At 40.6% G+C, this 17,615-nt stretch overlaps 1 protein-coding gene across 4 annotated transcripts in view; it reads right to left on the bottom strand.

Moving 5' to 3' along the window:
• Positions 1 to 17,615, bottom strand: part of nr6a1b (nuclear receptor subfamily 6, group A, member 1b) — a 204,017-nt gene that overhangs the window by 161,041 nt on the left and 25,361 nt on the right. For all 4 annotated transcript variants that reach the window (XM_015367133.2, XM_015367134.2, XM_015367135.2 and 1 more), the window contains exon 2: positions 4,737 to 4,784. In XM_015367133.2, coding sequence (XP_015222619.1) covers positions 4,737 to 4,784 — 48 coding nt within the window. The remainder of the gene's footprint in view (positions 1 to 4,736; positions 4,785 to 17,615) is intronic.

The following is a 17,615-nucleotide window of genomic DNA, read 5'->3' as shown; positions in this document are numbered from 1 at the left end:
TAGGAATGGTTTTGATTGTCATCCTCAGACAATAGTTTTTTTAACCACAGCAAAGCATCTGCTTTCAGTATTGACAAACATATTGTGCCTGAAACAGACGCAGCAATAATCCTGTTGATCCATTGGCGTTTTTAACACGTCTTTCACATTCTGTAAACGTGAGAAAATAACTCAACATTTGCATATCAAATTAAGATCACTGGATGCGTTACAAACACAGCAGACAAAAACCTGTTGAACTATCAACCAATTCAAGCAGTAATGAGGAGGATGTACTACTCCTGTCAAGGCTTATCCTGGCTGCTGCTCTTTAGGGATATTCCAATACTTGTGTGGCAGCCAGCCTCTGCTCCACCCAACTGTTACTCAGCAACAGCTGCTAAGGACACCAAATGACAGGAGACCTGGACCACCTGGAGGAAATTACTCTCCCCCTTCAGGTGATTCAGGGATATATAAGTGCTGCTCTTACTCTGCTCAGGGCTGTGATATAGAGTTTGGACTCTTGAGTCTCCCAGGTCTCAAGCCCATCCCCTTCATGTTTTGAAGACTCCCCCATTTAGTATTTTTCTTAATGTGATTCTTGCTTATTCCCTCAAACATGATTCCGGGATCACCCCACCTAAGAAACTTGTCCAGTGCTACGACCTCTCACCTGTTTTGGATTTCCCCCTTCAAATCTTCCACCGGTACCTTATCTGGTCTCCACTACAGCAGCGTGCCTGCAGCTCTGCATCTACTGCCAGGTTTAACCAATGCCTGCTACACCACCAACCTGCCTGCGGCTCTGTACCCCTGGCAGCATGCAGCACTGCACTGCAGCCTCTATCAATAAGCTGCCTTCGGATCCCCAGGGTCTCATCTGCCTTTCGCCCAGCAAGTGAGTTCATCTTACACTCCCAGCTCGCTACTAGACGCATCGAGCAGAAGGATCGTTACTACTTATCCTGTGGAGTCAAAGCCAAAAACACAAAAAGGGCAGTGTTGGGTGGCCATAACAAAGCAAGCTAGGGGAGTATCACAGGCAGTTACATAGGGACACAAACTGGAGAGCAAATGGTTACAAGCTTATTTCAAGACTTCAGGGAAACATAGGGATTCAAGGTTTGTCTCAGTTGTAAGATATAAACCATTGGAAAAAAAAAACTCTGGAGAGATGTTAGGCCTCCGCAAGAAGCAAAAACAGTTTGAAATCCTTTTTGAAAAGGACAGAGCACGTATTAACAAGGTTCTGTTTTAGTAGCCCACTCCCAACTCACCCTTCAAGCAGAATTGCCAGCCAGCTGTGGGTGTGATGAGAAGGGTTGGAAAAGTGAACTTCACATTCCACTGCCCCGCTTGTCTACTAGAGAACTGAACACGGATAATTTTACTGGCCAGGGAAGGTGATGCTGACAGTCTGCATCTATTTATCACTTATCCGGCTACACGGTTGAAGCCAATATCCTGGGTTCTTTCCAGAAATGGCTAGATGAGGTCCTTGGAGGACCTTGGATGACCAAACGGGCCAGATGAGCCACATAGCCTCCTCTCGTTTGAAACTTTTCTTATGCTCTTATTTGACTGGGGTTCCTATCATCCTCCTGAGTGAAAATATAGACCAAGCTCCTCTGTCACGTGAACACGACTTGAGTTGGTGATGAGCGGGCAAAGGCTTTCACTAAAAAAAACTAGAACACACAACACAAAATGTGGGCAAGCTCTTTTTGCGTAAGAGAAAGAAATAAGCAAATAGTCCACAGGGGTCTAATGGATGAAAGGAACAATGCTCATTATTATCAAAGAAGCATCAATACCCTCTTTGTTTTATTTCCCCTAGCTTTGCATGAGGTGAGCTTGCAAAGGATGTGGAAAAGTAGATGTTTTTAATGCGGTTTCCCATGTTTTTAATGCCTCTTATCTTAGTTGTACCCATTCCTAATCCCATAGTGACGACATACACAGCACAATTTTTAATTTCTTAAAGGGTTTATATCACACATTTGCTTGTGCCAGGGTTTCTGCTGGGCACGTGGAAGTTCCTTCCCTCCTGAGCCACGCCAAGAAAGAAAAGCCATGGTGCCTTGGACAGAAGCAACACTGCAATGTCTCCTTCACAGATTTAAACGCAACTCTGAGCAAACAGCTCCACCAGGGAAACCAGGGCACGAGTTGACTGTTGCCGTCATGCCAGATGGGTTCTGTTCTCTCAACCAAACGCCTCTGTGGCAAGTCCTCTGCATTACAGGAATTACAGAAGAAAGTGGGCCATAAAGACAAAGAGACGGATTATCATAGCAGTAAAACAATTTAGCTATGCTTTAATCATCAATAAATCATTCCAAATTACCCTCCCCACCAGCCCCTGGTGTACAATAACATACAGCAGCTTCTACATTACGCTGTGCTTCCTAGCGATAATGACTGTTACGGGACAGTAAATCAAGAGTGCTGGTGAGGTCACCAAAGCATTAACAATTAACGGCAGTCAGACAGCACAAGACCCCACGCCTTTCTGGACTGTGTTAAGTTTGATGCACGGAGGATAAGCCATGTGATAAAGCACAAAATGGGAAAGTGGACGGTGACAAACGCCATCCCAAACTCGTTCAACCCCAGTGGAGCGTTCCGTGGGAAAGGAATCATGCCACTCTCAACAAACTAAGTCTAGAGAAAGCACAATGAGGGCGGAGAAGCCCATTACAGACAGACAAATTATACACAACACCCTACACCTTACCAAACGGGATTTCTTGATTATTTGTTACGACTGGGTATACCGGTTTTTTCCCAGTACTATGCACGGGCATTTACTCTGGTCGCTTCCAAGAATGACATATCCAGCATCACTTTCACACTGACCATCATAAAGTGAACCACCAAGTTGGACAGTGCTACTTCAGGACTTGACTCGAGATATCTTGGAACCAAAAGCAGACCTTGAACTCAGCTTGACTGGCTTAGCTTCTGGTTTGTGGCTCGGGCCTCTATTTCTAGGTACTGTTTTGTTAAAAACAGAATTATTATTTTCCATGAATATTCTCTCCAATTAAATTTAATGAATTAAATCCTGATGGAAAATCATAAAAAGTGACCAAAAGGCATGAAAAAGGTTCATCCCCCCAACTTAACAGAAAAATGAAAGTATGAAATTAAGTCCCTGGTAGGTAAGAGCAATAATATTAAGCTCACCTGTTTGTCTTACATGTATATGTTTTTGATTTGCTTTGATTGGCAGTTTTGATTGTAATATTGAAATGAATGGTGATAAATGACATAATTCGTATCTATAGTAAAAACGTGCATACGTGAGAATTTAATGTGAGATACCTGTAAGTATATGTACACAAGAATGTTTTAGAAACCCTTTGCAACTTGTTGTTTTTGTGGACGGGCTTGCGAATGGAAGGAAAGGAAAAATGCTAAGAAATGAAGTGGCAAAAAAAAGTAATTATGCGGCTAGGTTTTGTTGTTCACAGTATTTTTTTGCCTGCAAAGGACTCTGACCCACGGTGTACCTTGCCTTGTGCCCAGTGTTTGCTGCGACAGGCTCCAGCTGAATGAGGCGTCCCTGAACTGAATGAAGCAGTCAGAAAATGGACAGATGGATCAATGGATTTTACTGCATAGTACATTTTAAATGTCTTTTTTCTCCTTCTCTCGGAATGTATACAACACTTTACCATGTCCGTGGATTACAGAAGCATTATAAAATGGCTGCTGAGGAATTCACCGCCTGTTTCAGATGCAGTTACTGTAGGTCTCCCAGCCAAACATTCTAAACATAGAACTCGGCTATAGGCAGATCAGAGCCCAGCATCAAAGTGCACATTCTGATTAGTTGTGCTGAGCAGGAATGCACAGTGAGCAGATATACGGAGAAAATTATTTTGTCTGCATTATTCTTTTAAAGAAACACACTTTAATTAAACAGTTATGTAGCAGCCAAGAGACCTAAAATTGCATTTTAACATGCACAGACCCGGGTAAGGCAGACAAATGTGATGCAGGCAGGCAGTCAACATTTAAACTGCGCCAGATGAACTAATAAACGCTCTGCTTAGCGGAAGGGTTAAGAAATCACCATCACCTATAATTGAGTACCCTGACCTTTCTGGTCTTTAGAAGCCATTGCCTTCGCTATACGGCTTGAGAGCATCTTCGTGTTACAAAAATGTAATACGTGCCGTGGATACTGCAGTCAGGCCTAGAGGTGGCAGCTGCACATCCACAGGAAAGCAGTGGAAGAGAAAAGGCCAGATCGTTATACAGTGATGCCCCTCCTTGTCCCTCCCTACCATTTGACTCCTACAAGTGTTTTCTTCAGGCACAAGACAAGCGGACATGATTGAGAGAGAAATGGTCTTATAAGCAGTGAATAACCTGTCAGCAAAGAGTCAAGCTGAAAACCTGGGTTCAGGGATAATGGGTAATATCCTTCACAGAGCTGCAAATCAGAAGGGAGTAAAACCACTACTATGGAGATTTGGGGAGCCCAGCGTGATCGCTGGGGGTGTTCTCATTTCTCATTCTCGCCCAATCACCTGCACATGCTAGCAGTATTCATGCGAACCCTTCCTCTGACAGCACTTTTTGCCAGTTTTGTGTGTCAAGGCATATATATAGATATAGTCAGGCATGGTTTAAAAGTACAGCATCTAAAAATGCTAAAAAGTATTCTTAAGAGTTTGAAAACAAAACGCAGGGTTCAGAAACTCCCAGAGTTCCCACGGGCCATAAAACATCAGTGTACTCACCTATCCCATCAGCCTGCTCCGGCTCGAGAGAGTGATCTGCATAGAATCCTGGAGAAAACAAAAAATGGGGAAAAGAGTCATTAACACACAACAGCACAATATATCCTACTTACTCTAGATCACTATAAACAACAACAGTAGGTGGTCTGTAATATGTAGTATTAATTTGTTGTGTTAACTGAGCTTGTAACAAAACTTCTGTACATTATTGATCTTTACATAACAAAATAGCAGCAATGACAATCAAAACCTGTTACCACAATCTTACATTAAATGAGATGTACTGTAATAACCCAACTGATAACTCCTTTCAGAGCTTTATTATTGCTATGAAAAACAAATGGATGCTTGATAACATACAAAGCGAGAAAGCAATAAACTACAACAAATAGTGTAAACAAAAGTTTTTGTATTTGCAGTTTTGCATCGGCACTGTTCCTACCTTCTACAATCTAAATTAAATGCAATTAAACGTTTCTAGGTTTTCATTACATGTGTATACCCCCTTTTATGCCAAAGGATCCCGAAGCAGTTCCCGGATAGGAGGGGACCCATTTCACCCACTAAATTGCAGTTCCTGCCTGGAAGACGTGTATCAGTCAATACGTACCACCAGGCCCAATACACAGCCGATCAGATGGATAAACGAGAAACGAAATCAACCAAATGAACGAAAGTACGACTTCAGGGAGGACAGACTCGATGATTCTGGAGTGGAACTGAGCCAGGACACTGGGGGTAAACATCCCTACTCTTGTGAACAGTGGAAGTGCTTCAGTCTGAACTGTCACAGCTTCTGTCTGATGTCTCATCCAACTAATGGCACCGTCTATGGCCTAGTGTCCCATATCTCCATACTGGAGCACGGGTCTGCAAATTCTGGGTGAGATGGTGGGGCGCCATCTACTGTCCACCTTCACCACTTTTCCACAGAGTTCAACCATCCCTGTACTGAAAGGGCCGAGTCCAGTCATATTGCTGCTCTTACTGTATGTTATGCAAATTAAAATACAAGGTATTTAGTCAGTTATCATAAATTATATCCATAAGCCTTAGCAATAAACCCTGTCATATCTCAAATGATTACTAGTGCTGCGAATGATATTATCGTTACCACTACCACTAATGATCTTTTGGCTTTTGAAATTAAAATATACCTATATTTACAAATTCCCATTCTCACTTTCAGCTCCAACTTTATTAATGATTTCACCTAAACTGTTTCTGAGAACTACATATCATATAACATATATGTAGTACATATTATATACAAGGTATAACGATTAAAAAAAACATGGAAAAATGCCCCAATTTTCTTTTTTTAAAAGTTGTTTGCTGTATTTTTTAACTTTAACTTCAGAAAAAAAAATATTTCAGGAGTTAAATGTTAGGGTTATACGGGGAACATAAAATACTTTTATATTGCACACATAATCAGCAGTCTTGCATTTTGAACTTGGTAAATCACAAACATTTTATCAGAGGACAGTAAGGCTGTAACAGTTAAACGGGTCTCCATATTTTACGAGGGGCTGATTAGTTGAATCATAATGAATGTATCATTCTAGACAAATGATTAAAGAGGATTTAAGAAGATACCACCGATTAAAAACGTACACCCTTTACTGTAATTACTTTAAGAGTGTTTATGTAAATGCACCGATAGAGTGGGTTTTTATTTTTGCTCTATTTCTAGAGAACAAAAATGCATTAAAGCTACAGTACACTACTCCAGTTGTCCTTAGCCAGTGTGTGGATCGCACAGATATGTAGCGGCCACCTACAGTGCCCAGTTTCAAAGGGCATACATCTCCGTTCCTGCCCCGTCTCCAGGCTCACCCCACTATTGTCCACCCTTCAGAACTGACAGTGCCGGGAAGCGAGTCAGCTTATAGAGTGAGTGGCGTCGGGGGACATGGAGCTGTCTGCCTTAAGATACCTCCCACCTTTTTTATTTTTGCTTTTTTTAGCCTCTTGTTTGCAAATTGTATCATCTCCTGCAGTGCGAGCCTGAATCTCTCCACAATGGAATCAAAGCAGTAGCCAGCATCTGTCTGATGCCATTAGCCTGCATTGGAGGTTAACAGTTCTATTGTCTTCAGTGTTTTTAATCAAAGCCGCTTTCGCCACAATTTTCAGTTTTCTCCTTCTCTTTTCATGTATCTGAATCCAGACAACACCACTGTATTCTTTTTTTTTTCTTTTTATGACGCACTGAAAGTTCTTCAGCTTCATGCAACTGAACTGGATTTTTAAAACTGCAAATCCATCCGCTGTATAGCTTGATTCTGGAACTGCAAGGATGCCCTTACATTCAACAGTTTTTTTTCTCTCCCTTGTTTTGTTGTGCTAAATCTATTGTACCCTGAATTCTTTCACCAAATGGCTGAATGTGATCCTGAGATCAATTAGCGACTAACCACTGTAGATAACGGGCTTGGATGGGCAGAATGCCCATAGCATTTATGATCTTACTTCAAGTGGGAATAACTGCGAAGACACAGCAACCAACTCACTGATGTGATGGACAGTAAGAATTTTATTGGCACCTATAATTATTCCAATCTAACAGCATACAATTGAAAACTCACAAAAATGGCTCAGGGTACAGAAAAATAAAACTGAAAGGCTCATTAACAGTTCCAAATCCTGATCACAGCCAATCGAAAAAAATCTGGAAAGCTCTTTTAAACTTTTGATTCCACATCTTGGAAATATATTTACAGATAGTATTTGTATCTAATGAACAGCCTACTGAGCCCCCCAAGAGGATTACAGAGAATTTCTTTTCACTGCAACTCATATCCTCTTAGCTTGTATTTGAACAATTTAAGGTGCTCGCATTTGTGTGACATCTCAGATGAAAAACCCATTCAAATCCTAGATTAAAAGTTGAAATACTTGGATAATAATAGATAATAAGCTAAAATAATGATCATAAAAATGTTGTGAAACTGAAGAATTAAGCAGAGCGAGTGTCAAGTATAGGAGAATAAAGGAAATCGCCTCATGATGGAAAATTTCAATGCATCTGTAACAACAACGTCTATTGTACCAACAAATTAGGGGGTCAGCTATCAATTGCATTCTCATCCACTGAAACTGACTTGCTGTGATTTAAAATGTTTCTTAAATTCGTCGGCATTCACTAATGAACAAGAAATGCATCACACATCCAGCCACATAATCTTTGTGGACAAATACTAAAAAAACACCTTATATCACTTTCTCCCTTTTATGATAGCTACTGTTAGAATAACGGGGCCAACAAAGAATTAAAAAAAATCTTTTTTCTAGTATCTGTTTATTATTGATGAAATAATTGACATGATTTGAAATGATTTAATAATCAACTATCAATGCCTTCTTACGTTGCCCAGTTTTGATTTGTACCTACAGGCAACGTAGACGTATGTTAAAAAGCATTTTTCGAAACAAATATTTTAAAAGGACTGAAAAGGCTTCAAAATGTTTCATGGAAAATCTCATTGCTTCTTTAATGCCCACGAGGAATGGTCAAAGTTAAAGAAATGGCAAAAAAAAAAAGATCAAGAATTCCCATCATTTCATTTCTCCAACTATATAAGTCTGGTGTCTCGTTCAACATTTCAGAGAGAAAATGAACAAGAACATTCTGACTAGCCACTGAGCCAGCTTTTGTACCAGGGAAGCATATGCTGCAATTGAAATACAGTACTGCATTCTAAAAGCCACAAAGAGTGGAAGGAATCAATTCAGAGAGCCCGTACAGCACAAAGAAAAGGGCAGGGGGGCACAGTGTTGGTAAATATGGGAACTTCTTAGTTTTCATTTTTCTATTCAGGCACTCTGAAATTTTTCTTTCACATCCCAACAATTGCCCAGACTGAAAGAATTCCTCAAAGCAAGGAGTAGGAACTCCTAAGGCCTGAGATGCAAAGCTCTTTCACAACACTGGCAACTCATTCATTCACTGTCTTTCAACCTCACACACACACACACACAGAGATAGGCTTCTTTTTCCACCAAAAGGATATTTTTCAGCTTTTATTCAGTGCTTTCGGGAGGGTATGAAACGCAGAAGTGCTTTAATCTCAAGTCACAACTCATGAGTTGGGTTACAATACGCAAATATATTTAAAGCCACAGAACGACCAGTTGTGAAAATGCAATTCAGATGTTCGGCATTTTGTGGAGTTTTCATTATATTCTAATATTTTTGTAAGCAATCCCATTGTACACTCATGTATAAGCTTCTAATGAATATGACCTGATGGAAATATAGCATTACCCAAAACTTCAGCAGAGTTAAAGGAGAAAGATTTTCCCCTTATATGAAACAAAATTATTTTTTTCACAGGCAACAAAAAACAAATGCTTGCATTACGGAATGGTATTCTTTATGGGGTTTTATTTCTTTATACAGGGTGCTCAAAAGGAATTTTACAATTCAAGATACCTTAACTTGCACCTACTCATTCTGTGCACCTATGCCCTCTTGCAGTATATACACTGATTCATACGCAGCTGGAATAAAACAAAAAAAAATTAATTTTTTCCTTCATTGATTTCCTTTCCGCTCCTGAGTTTATTTCCAGTTCAGCAAATAGAGCCTAAAGCATAGAGACCAATTAATGACAATACCTAAAGATCATTCACTTGGTACAGCTGAGTTCCATGAAAGGCAATTCAACATCAAAAAGACAGAAACTGCATCTGGACATCAGGAGGTGATCAATCCACGAACTTTCTCCTGCAGAGTTCCAGCTTTGTTTTCTACACAAGGTGAAGAATCAGTTGTGAGGCTCTCACATTTATTACACAGCGCCAGGGAACACAAATTATTCTGAAATCTGTGCTGGAGCCTCTCTATCATTCACAAAAGGCCTTTTTTTTCTCCATCAACTACTTCAAATCGCCATTATAGCTGTATGCAGATCACATCGCCGTTCTTTTTCTGCCAGTGAGCATTACAGACCCTCCCAAAAATATTAAAACAGCGTATTAAGAACTTTCTGCTACCACCATGGATCAACTCACCTAGCATGTTGATTGTCTGTGCAGCTCTTTCACCGATAATCCACACAATTTCAAACCATCTGCGCCCAAGTAGACCCGTCTGAGTAGCCAACACTGGTAGCTGAGTAGCTATGACTTTGCTTTGGGGTTTCCTCCTCAACTGTGCTCACTCACTCATTCATTCATTCAGCCTTGGCAAATTGACTCCAATCATCAATTATTGTGGTTCGTGTCCTGTCACTGTCTCATCTCGGAGCCCAGCTCCTCCCTGACATCTGCAGGTTCCTGACCTCACACACGCCGAGCTGCCTCCACCACACTTCACTGAGCGCCAGCATATGTTCCCTGACTGCCCTCTCTCTCTCTCTCTCTCTCACACACACACACAGACACTGTACACACCCCCGTCACCCACTCGCTCATTCACAAACGCACAAAACGGTGTACACTCTCAACTTCACAAAACTGCAGCTCCAGACGATATAAGGAGAAACTCTCAAGATGGTGTTCAAAGAAATAAACAAAAAAAAAATGTGTCACCTCTTCAAAGAAATATGACGAGACACAATTCCAGTTAGTTTCAATTAAAGGTTTCTGGATTTTATTTTTCTCCAAGAAAAATTAATAACGAAAGCTGACATAATAACATGCTTTTTATAGCTTTCAATGTATAGCATCTGAAAAGTTACAATAAGCCACCACACATACTGGATCAAGTATGGGTACTCCTTAAACAGCAGTGGTTACCTGCTATTACAACCCTGTCCTACTTCAGTGATTTATTAAAAAGTCATTTCGTGAGGGAATGAGACCCATTGATCCTTAAATACATAACTCTTCAAAGGGCCCGAGAAAGTGAAAAATGCTTGTATGGAGATAAAATTCTTAAATAGAAATGAATTGAGTACAGATGCTAAATGCTAAAGCAGAATTGGAAAGAATGGGAGGAGACTTAGAAATACACAGAAATTCTCTCCCTTCATTGACACAAAGGTGGTCCATCCTGGAGAGGGACATGGAGTCTCTATGGGTGTGATCACACAAACACACAGTGGCTGCTTCTGGCAAACACAAATCTACACAAACACAAAGTCGTGTGGCAGGAGTTACTGTACCTCACTGCACAGTCCTTGCCCTTCTGTGAGGCTGATTTCTAATCCTTCTGACCCGTGATTAACCATTAATGCCTGGAGCACTCGTGGCTGTGTGCCGCCCATCCTGTTTGCATGGCGGCTACTATAGCCCTTTGTATAGCAACAAAGAAAGGCCGCATCTTTAACCTTTGACCCGCAAAACCTCTGCAACTTTGGGCACATTTCATACAGATGCAAAATGGACCTCGCCACTTTCATCAGGGAGTTTCTTAGCCTCTGCAATTTTTACCACCTCACCTACCATATGTCTCATTTAAAACCTAAGTAACAGAAGCTGTACGTACCCACGCCAGCAGCATACTGACCACTGAAGCTGCATTAACGTTTAAAATGCAGCCGAATAATTACTAAGCCTCAGGTGTGTCTATATAAGGTGCAGAGGGGCTGTATAAGGTGTGTGTGGTGTTACAGATAAATGTCTGAAGTTTCTTTTTCAAAGAAAAGCACCATCATTTGCAACTGCGCGTGTTCTTTTTGCACAGGCTGGGAAAACCATTTCCTGGCAACACAACGGGTTTCGTATCGGATACATCAGCACTTTCTGGTCCGGACTTGCCTCCCTGTTCCCCCCCTTCCAGTCTCCGTGATCGCTGAACACACAGGATACACACGTGCTTCAATACCCCAAACCCCGCAGAGGCCCAGTCAAACAGGAATGAGAAAACTTTAAACCATAAGAACTTTAAATCACTCTTAAACATCTTCTACGTACGACTTCGGTTTTTTTTTAAAATAACACCTGCCATCACACCGTTTTCTGCGTCAGTTTAAATGTACAAATAAAGACAAACTGTCGAGTTCCTATGCAATTACTTATCTGATAGCTTGATTGTCATATAAAAATATCTGCGCATGGTTCTTTTTTTTTGATAGCTGTCGGACTGTTTCAGGGGTCCTTTGGTAAAAAATTAGAAAAGGAGTAACAGACAGCAGGTTCTGTTCTTATATCATGGATACATTTATATATGTATAGGTTTATTTTTATAGATTAAAAATATTTCAAATTAAATTAATATCTATTTTTTGACATATAAACAAAAATACACAATTTTCTTATAGAGCAAAACTAATCAGATTAAATATAACCAGTATCTGATAAGAATAATTAGTTCTTTGATTGTCAGGTGTAGTGGTCAACTCACTAACAAACCAAGTTACAGCATTTGCTGACTGAACCTCACTTGTGATTCTCTGCAGCTCAAAAGATGCACCATTTATACTGCCCATCAGTCCCTAATATCCAAAAAGCACAAAATCAGTTGTACAAAATGTAAGTCTGTAAAGTCAGATTACTACACTATATACTATAGAATCCCCTGGTAAATAAAACCTTAACAGTACCATACTTTAAACATGGGTATTTGCACTTTTTTTAAAGAAATCAACCAGACATTTATTCTTAGTCCATTCTGCTTTCTGTGTGAGTGTGTTTATGCTCCCACAACAAATACCAAGGAGGTTAAGGATTGTAAGAATTGTGGTAAGCTGGAAAAACAGAGACAAAGTGGTGAGTGAGATGACTAAGATTAGCACTAATCTTGCGAGGTGGTAGTTCCCGATTATTGCAAATGGACATTTGTAAAACCATTCCCCATCATGATTCCCAAGCAGTCACAACACCTGAATTAGGACTTCCAATGGACCAAACAAATTCATCTCATGTGCTAAAGACAGGTATCTTCAGAAATACGTGTTTAGTCAAAACAGAAATAAAAACAACCTTTAAGTACAATTTACCACAAATACAGGAGCCTTACGGTTTGCCCTCAGAAAACCAAGTATTTCTTTGACTGGGAACTTTCAAAGTGCTTTGTTTTCAGCTTGCCTGAAAACGTGCTGTATCTTAAGGAAAAACATATTTCTGTGTACACCACTATCCAATCATACATTCAATAGCAGTTGCAATAACAGAAATAATCAGAAAACAGCTCTCCAGATCATTTAGGTTCCAAAATCTTGAGACATTATTCCAAAAACAGAGGTTTTTGAACTGGGGTGTGAGACATGTCAGACTTTTTCAGAAGGAAAACCATCAAAAACACGAATCACGTATAGGCAAACATGTACAGCTACTTTGTTATAGATATTTTTGTAAAGTAAACTTAAAAAGGGGAGCAATTTTTCATCTTGTTACTTTTTTCATTCAATCCATTCTGTATTTTCCTGTAAAATCAATATAAATATACAATTTTACTTCAATTATTCTTGATAAGGGGACAGAGAACATGTTTTGAGCACCACAGTGGTGTAACCGCAGTATAGGCTGGGAACTGATGTTCTGAAAGAACCATCAAGGGTGTCATTTGGAGCCCTAATGTAACTCGGTATGTCTTAGGAGGCCACCTAAGTGCATAACCGTCTCACCTAGAAGGACCCCCTAAATTCAGTTTATCACTGTCACTCACAGATGGCTACTGTTCCGCTTGGGCAACAAAGTGGTACCAAAGCTTGACATGTGAGCAGAGGCCTACCTGTCTTATCTCCTCCCAAAATGGGGGCCGACAATGAAAAATATCTTTCCCCTTTCAAAGAAGGCCCAGCTGGACTTTTGAAGCTGTTTTCTCTGACCCAGGGAAGCGGAAGTCACTGAAAGGAGTTGAAAATGATGTAGTGACTAGGAGAACAGAAGTCTCCATCTACTCTATCACAAGTGTCATGGGAGAGGAAACCAAGTAAGGTGTTTAAAAACAAAATCACCCTCTCTTTAGACGCGTCAAATCTTTTCTCAATTATTCACCAGATTAAAGTAGTTTCAGTCTTCCAGGTTTTAATTTAAGTGCTAAGGGACTAGGATAAAATCTGCCGACCCAAAAATTGTGTAAAAGTTTTTTTAATCTATGTTCCTCAGATATTTATGGTGCTGAGACATACTTTTACAGAAAATGGACATTTTGGGTCCATTTTCTGTAAAAGGGTGAGAACCTTATCTCTTGCAACCTCGGTTTTCTACTTTCACAGGATAACTGAAGTGTTTGACATTCTTGTGGCTTGTGGCAACTAGTATCTGACCTTCTTCCCAAAAGCTCAACACCATACGTTCTTACACACAAAAGGAAAAATGAACTGCTCAAGAACAAATGAAGAGGCACATTTCACATATTCTTTGAGACACGACAGTAAAAATATTCCATTCAATAAGATGGTTGAATTACACATGGGTCCAACATAATAGGGCTTTGTACAAGGCCCATTTGTGATCAAATTAATCATCTTTTATGAAACGCTTAGCCTGCCACAGTTGAAAACGACTTTTGAAACCATGAATTTTCAGTCTGTTCCAGCAGACAGTAAAACACTTTAAGCCACTAAGAGTTTATACCAAACTTCAGAATCTAAGAGAAGCAGATGTCTGAGAGTCTTTATCTCTGAGCACTGGGCCAACTAAAAGCCCCTGTCTTCCCCTTCAGGATGAAGGAGACAGCAGGGATGACAATCTCAGTGAGCTCTGAATGAACTGTGATGCCACGTGAATTACTCTTGACTGATAGGAGCAGCACCCCACAGAGACACTATTTTAAACTAATTTGACAGGCAAAGTGTGCCCAGCATAAACATATTAAACAGATTCTAGATCTGAACATCCTGCAAATGCAAGCCGGAGGTCCTAAAACAGTTCTAATTTAGGGTACATCAGTCCTGCGAACATGGTTTTAATAAAAGCAAGAAATACATTTTTGGGTTGGATTTTTTTTTTCCTGAATACTGAATAGGCACATAGCAAGAGGGACCACAGGTCACCTGATCAGCCTTTTTGTCCCAGGCTGATCATTTACATCTGATTAGATTCTGGTGTCCACAGGAGATGCAGACAAGACCACACAAATCAAAGGATATTCAGTGTACCGGGACAGGATCATTCATTGTATGAAAAGTCAAGCCCTCTGTGGTGAAAGGCTGGGCACTGATGTTATGCACTTGTCTGCTGCTCGTGTGGGCTGTGTGTCAGACACTAAGAAGCACCTGAGAGACACCAGAACCAATCCTAGTTCTCTCCACATACACAAAACCAGCAACCGAGTCCCTCCCTGTCAGGGACTCATCATTACAATGTTTTTCATGCTTTAAACTGCGCTGTTAACGCCAAGAAACATGGCAGAGACCAGCTGATTTCTGGGGTGTGTAGTTACTCCTTCGGTCAACTACTACAGTGAAAGCTATCTGAATAACACCATGGGCCAGTGTGTTATAACTGTGAGAATAAGAGTAGTTAAAAAAAAGAATTGTTCAACCAGGCAGTTTTATATGATCAGTGTGCACCACCTGTATGGATATAACCCTGACAGCAGGAATAATAAACACAGTATCTGTATTTCTGTGTGTTGCCACACTGGTGTTGTTAATTTGACAACAGGTGGAAATCGGGTTAGTGGCCATTTCTCTACCATTTTCATTAACCCATCGTGTCCAGTCAGCTGGCCGTGGATGAGACGTTCATGTAGGGGTATGTGGGAGATGGGGAAGCCACCAGAGCTGCGAGTAACAGAATCTCAACAGACAAGCTGTGGCCACTGGTAGCCATTCACTGTATCCACCTGGAAGCTCAGAGAAGCCCTCAGAGCGCCACCTGCTGGAGCAACAAGGTTTGGTCCTAATCTGAAGGCCCTGTTAGAAATAAATTCTTCTGAACAGTACTCCCAGGTGTTCAGCATAGGTGCCAACAAACCACAAAATCTGAATTTAAAACTAAAACAATGATACAGACTAGATATATTAATCTGTTTAAGCTTTAATTTTAGATCCCAGTAAAACTGTTTTTTTGCAGGCCCATCAGAATTCCCTCTTCCTGAAGAGTAACGTTTCCCACTTATGATAAAATTCCATTTTGTGCAGTTTACAACTGATCATAGTCTTAGGTAGGGATGAATGCAAATGGATTCTAGTGTCTCCCCTGTTGGGTTTGCATTGAGAGAGAAGGCTTATTCTGAGAGGCATCAAGACAACTCAAGGAACATCTGTCCTCAGCACCTCAGAAACACAACAGAAAGCCTCATCTGCTGCTCATGTACCATGATACCAAATCTATTCCTTTTGTATGATGCTTTAACGGGTAATGGGGTCTCCCCTCCACCACCACCAGTGTGTAGTCCCCACCTGGATGACGCGCCAGTACTCTCCCCACACACCAGCTCTCAGTGGGGAAGGGAACAGAGTGACAATGCCAGTTCAGAGATGGGGATTATCCGAAGGCCGTGACTGGTAAAAGGCAGGGAAAACTTTAGCCAGGACACTTTTGGAGAAACGCGCTGGGATTTTTAATGACCACGGAGAGCCAGGTCCTCAGTTTTCCATCTCATCCAACTGCTGGAGCATTTTTTACAGTATAGTGTCCCAGTCACTATAATGGGATATTAGGACCCACACAGACCACAGGGTGAATGCTCCTTCTGGTCCCACTAACACCTCTTCCAGCAGCAACCTTAGCTTTCCCAGAAGGTCTCCCATCCAGATTCTGGCCAGGCTCTGCCTTTAGTGCTTCATGATGTTAGCATGTTTTTTTAAGCTTAGGTAAATGAATGGACATTAATAACAATTATAACTGGCAATAAACTGCTCTACTCTGCTCTCTACCCTTAGCCCCTGTGGCAATTCAGAGGGACAGTTTATCAGCAATGACCAGATTTCGACAGGTGGAGAATCAAACCATTGGGTCCAATTCTTTTGTCAAGGCTGTTAAAAACATCTGCTTCCATATGTTTAATGCCACACCTGAAGACGTCTTTTTTTTTCTTATGGTTAACATCAAAGAACGTTTATTAAAAAATAAAACCATTACACAGCAATATAAGAGTCTACAGCCTTATATTTAGTGCATGTTGAGACATAAGTGGTGGTGGAGGGGAGTCCCCATTACCTGTAAAGCGCTTTGAGTGGAGTGTCCAGAAAAGCGCTATATAAGTGTAAGCAATTATTATTATTATTATAAATAAAATGAAGGAAAGCGGTCCTGTGGAGCCACCACACACTGCCCGTTTAATCAGCCCACTATTATTTGCCTCTGGTCTTTGAACCTAGATAATTGGGTCATTCTTTTGAGAACACATCTTTCTTCCAGCTCCCAGCAATGGCGACCAAATAATACTAATCACTAAAAGGTAAGGTGTCAGGGATTGCAAAAATGTAACTAAAAAAAGATTAAATTGCTAGAATTGTTTAAATCCTGAACTAATTCCCTTGAGGGACTGTCCAAGCAATAAAAAAAAATGCACGTGCCAGCTATTCTATGCTATTTGGGTTCTTTGCAGATTTAACCTTTTGAATTCTAACCTGACCTTTGAAAACCAATGGTATCCATGGTTTCTCGGACTTGTAGTGTTTTCCTTGCTAACCTTGATGATTTCTCATTGTAACCCTTTCAGTGCTGGCTGTTAGTGCTGCTCGTTTGTCTGCAAATCACTTCTAAATTGTGATAGGCAAGACACATACCACCATACAAAACACACACATATCGGAATGTTTTTCTCCAATCACTTTCTTTTCCAAAACCCACTAATTAAGGGAAATAAAAAATACTGATAAAATTTACAAAACAACAACCACAACAACAACAACAACAAAACGGCTAAAAAAACAGTTAACTGTTAATGCACCTGTTCTGAAAATAAGCACTGAAAGGCATTCATGGGGTCTTTCGAAAAGAATGTACAGTACAGGAGGTTTTATTAGAAGTAGAATATCGTAATATTAGGGGTGGAGAGGTGGATCTGTGGCTAAGGCTCTGAAGCTGTGC

Source organism: Lepisosteus oculatus, chromosome 24, assembly GCF_040954835.1.
Source record: "Lepisosteus oculatus isolate fLepOcu1 chromosome 24, fLepOcu1.hap2, whole genome shotgun sequence".
NCBI lineage: Eukaryota > Metazoa > Chordata > Actinopteri > Semionotiformes > Lepisosteidae > Lepisosteus > Lepisosteus oculatus.
This window is presented reverse-complemented; position numbering and strand designations above follow the sequence as displayed.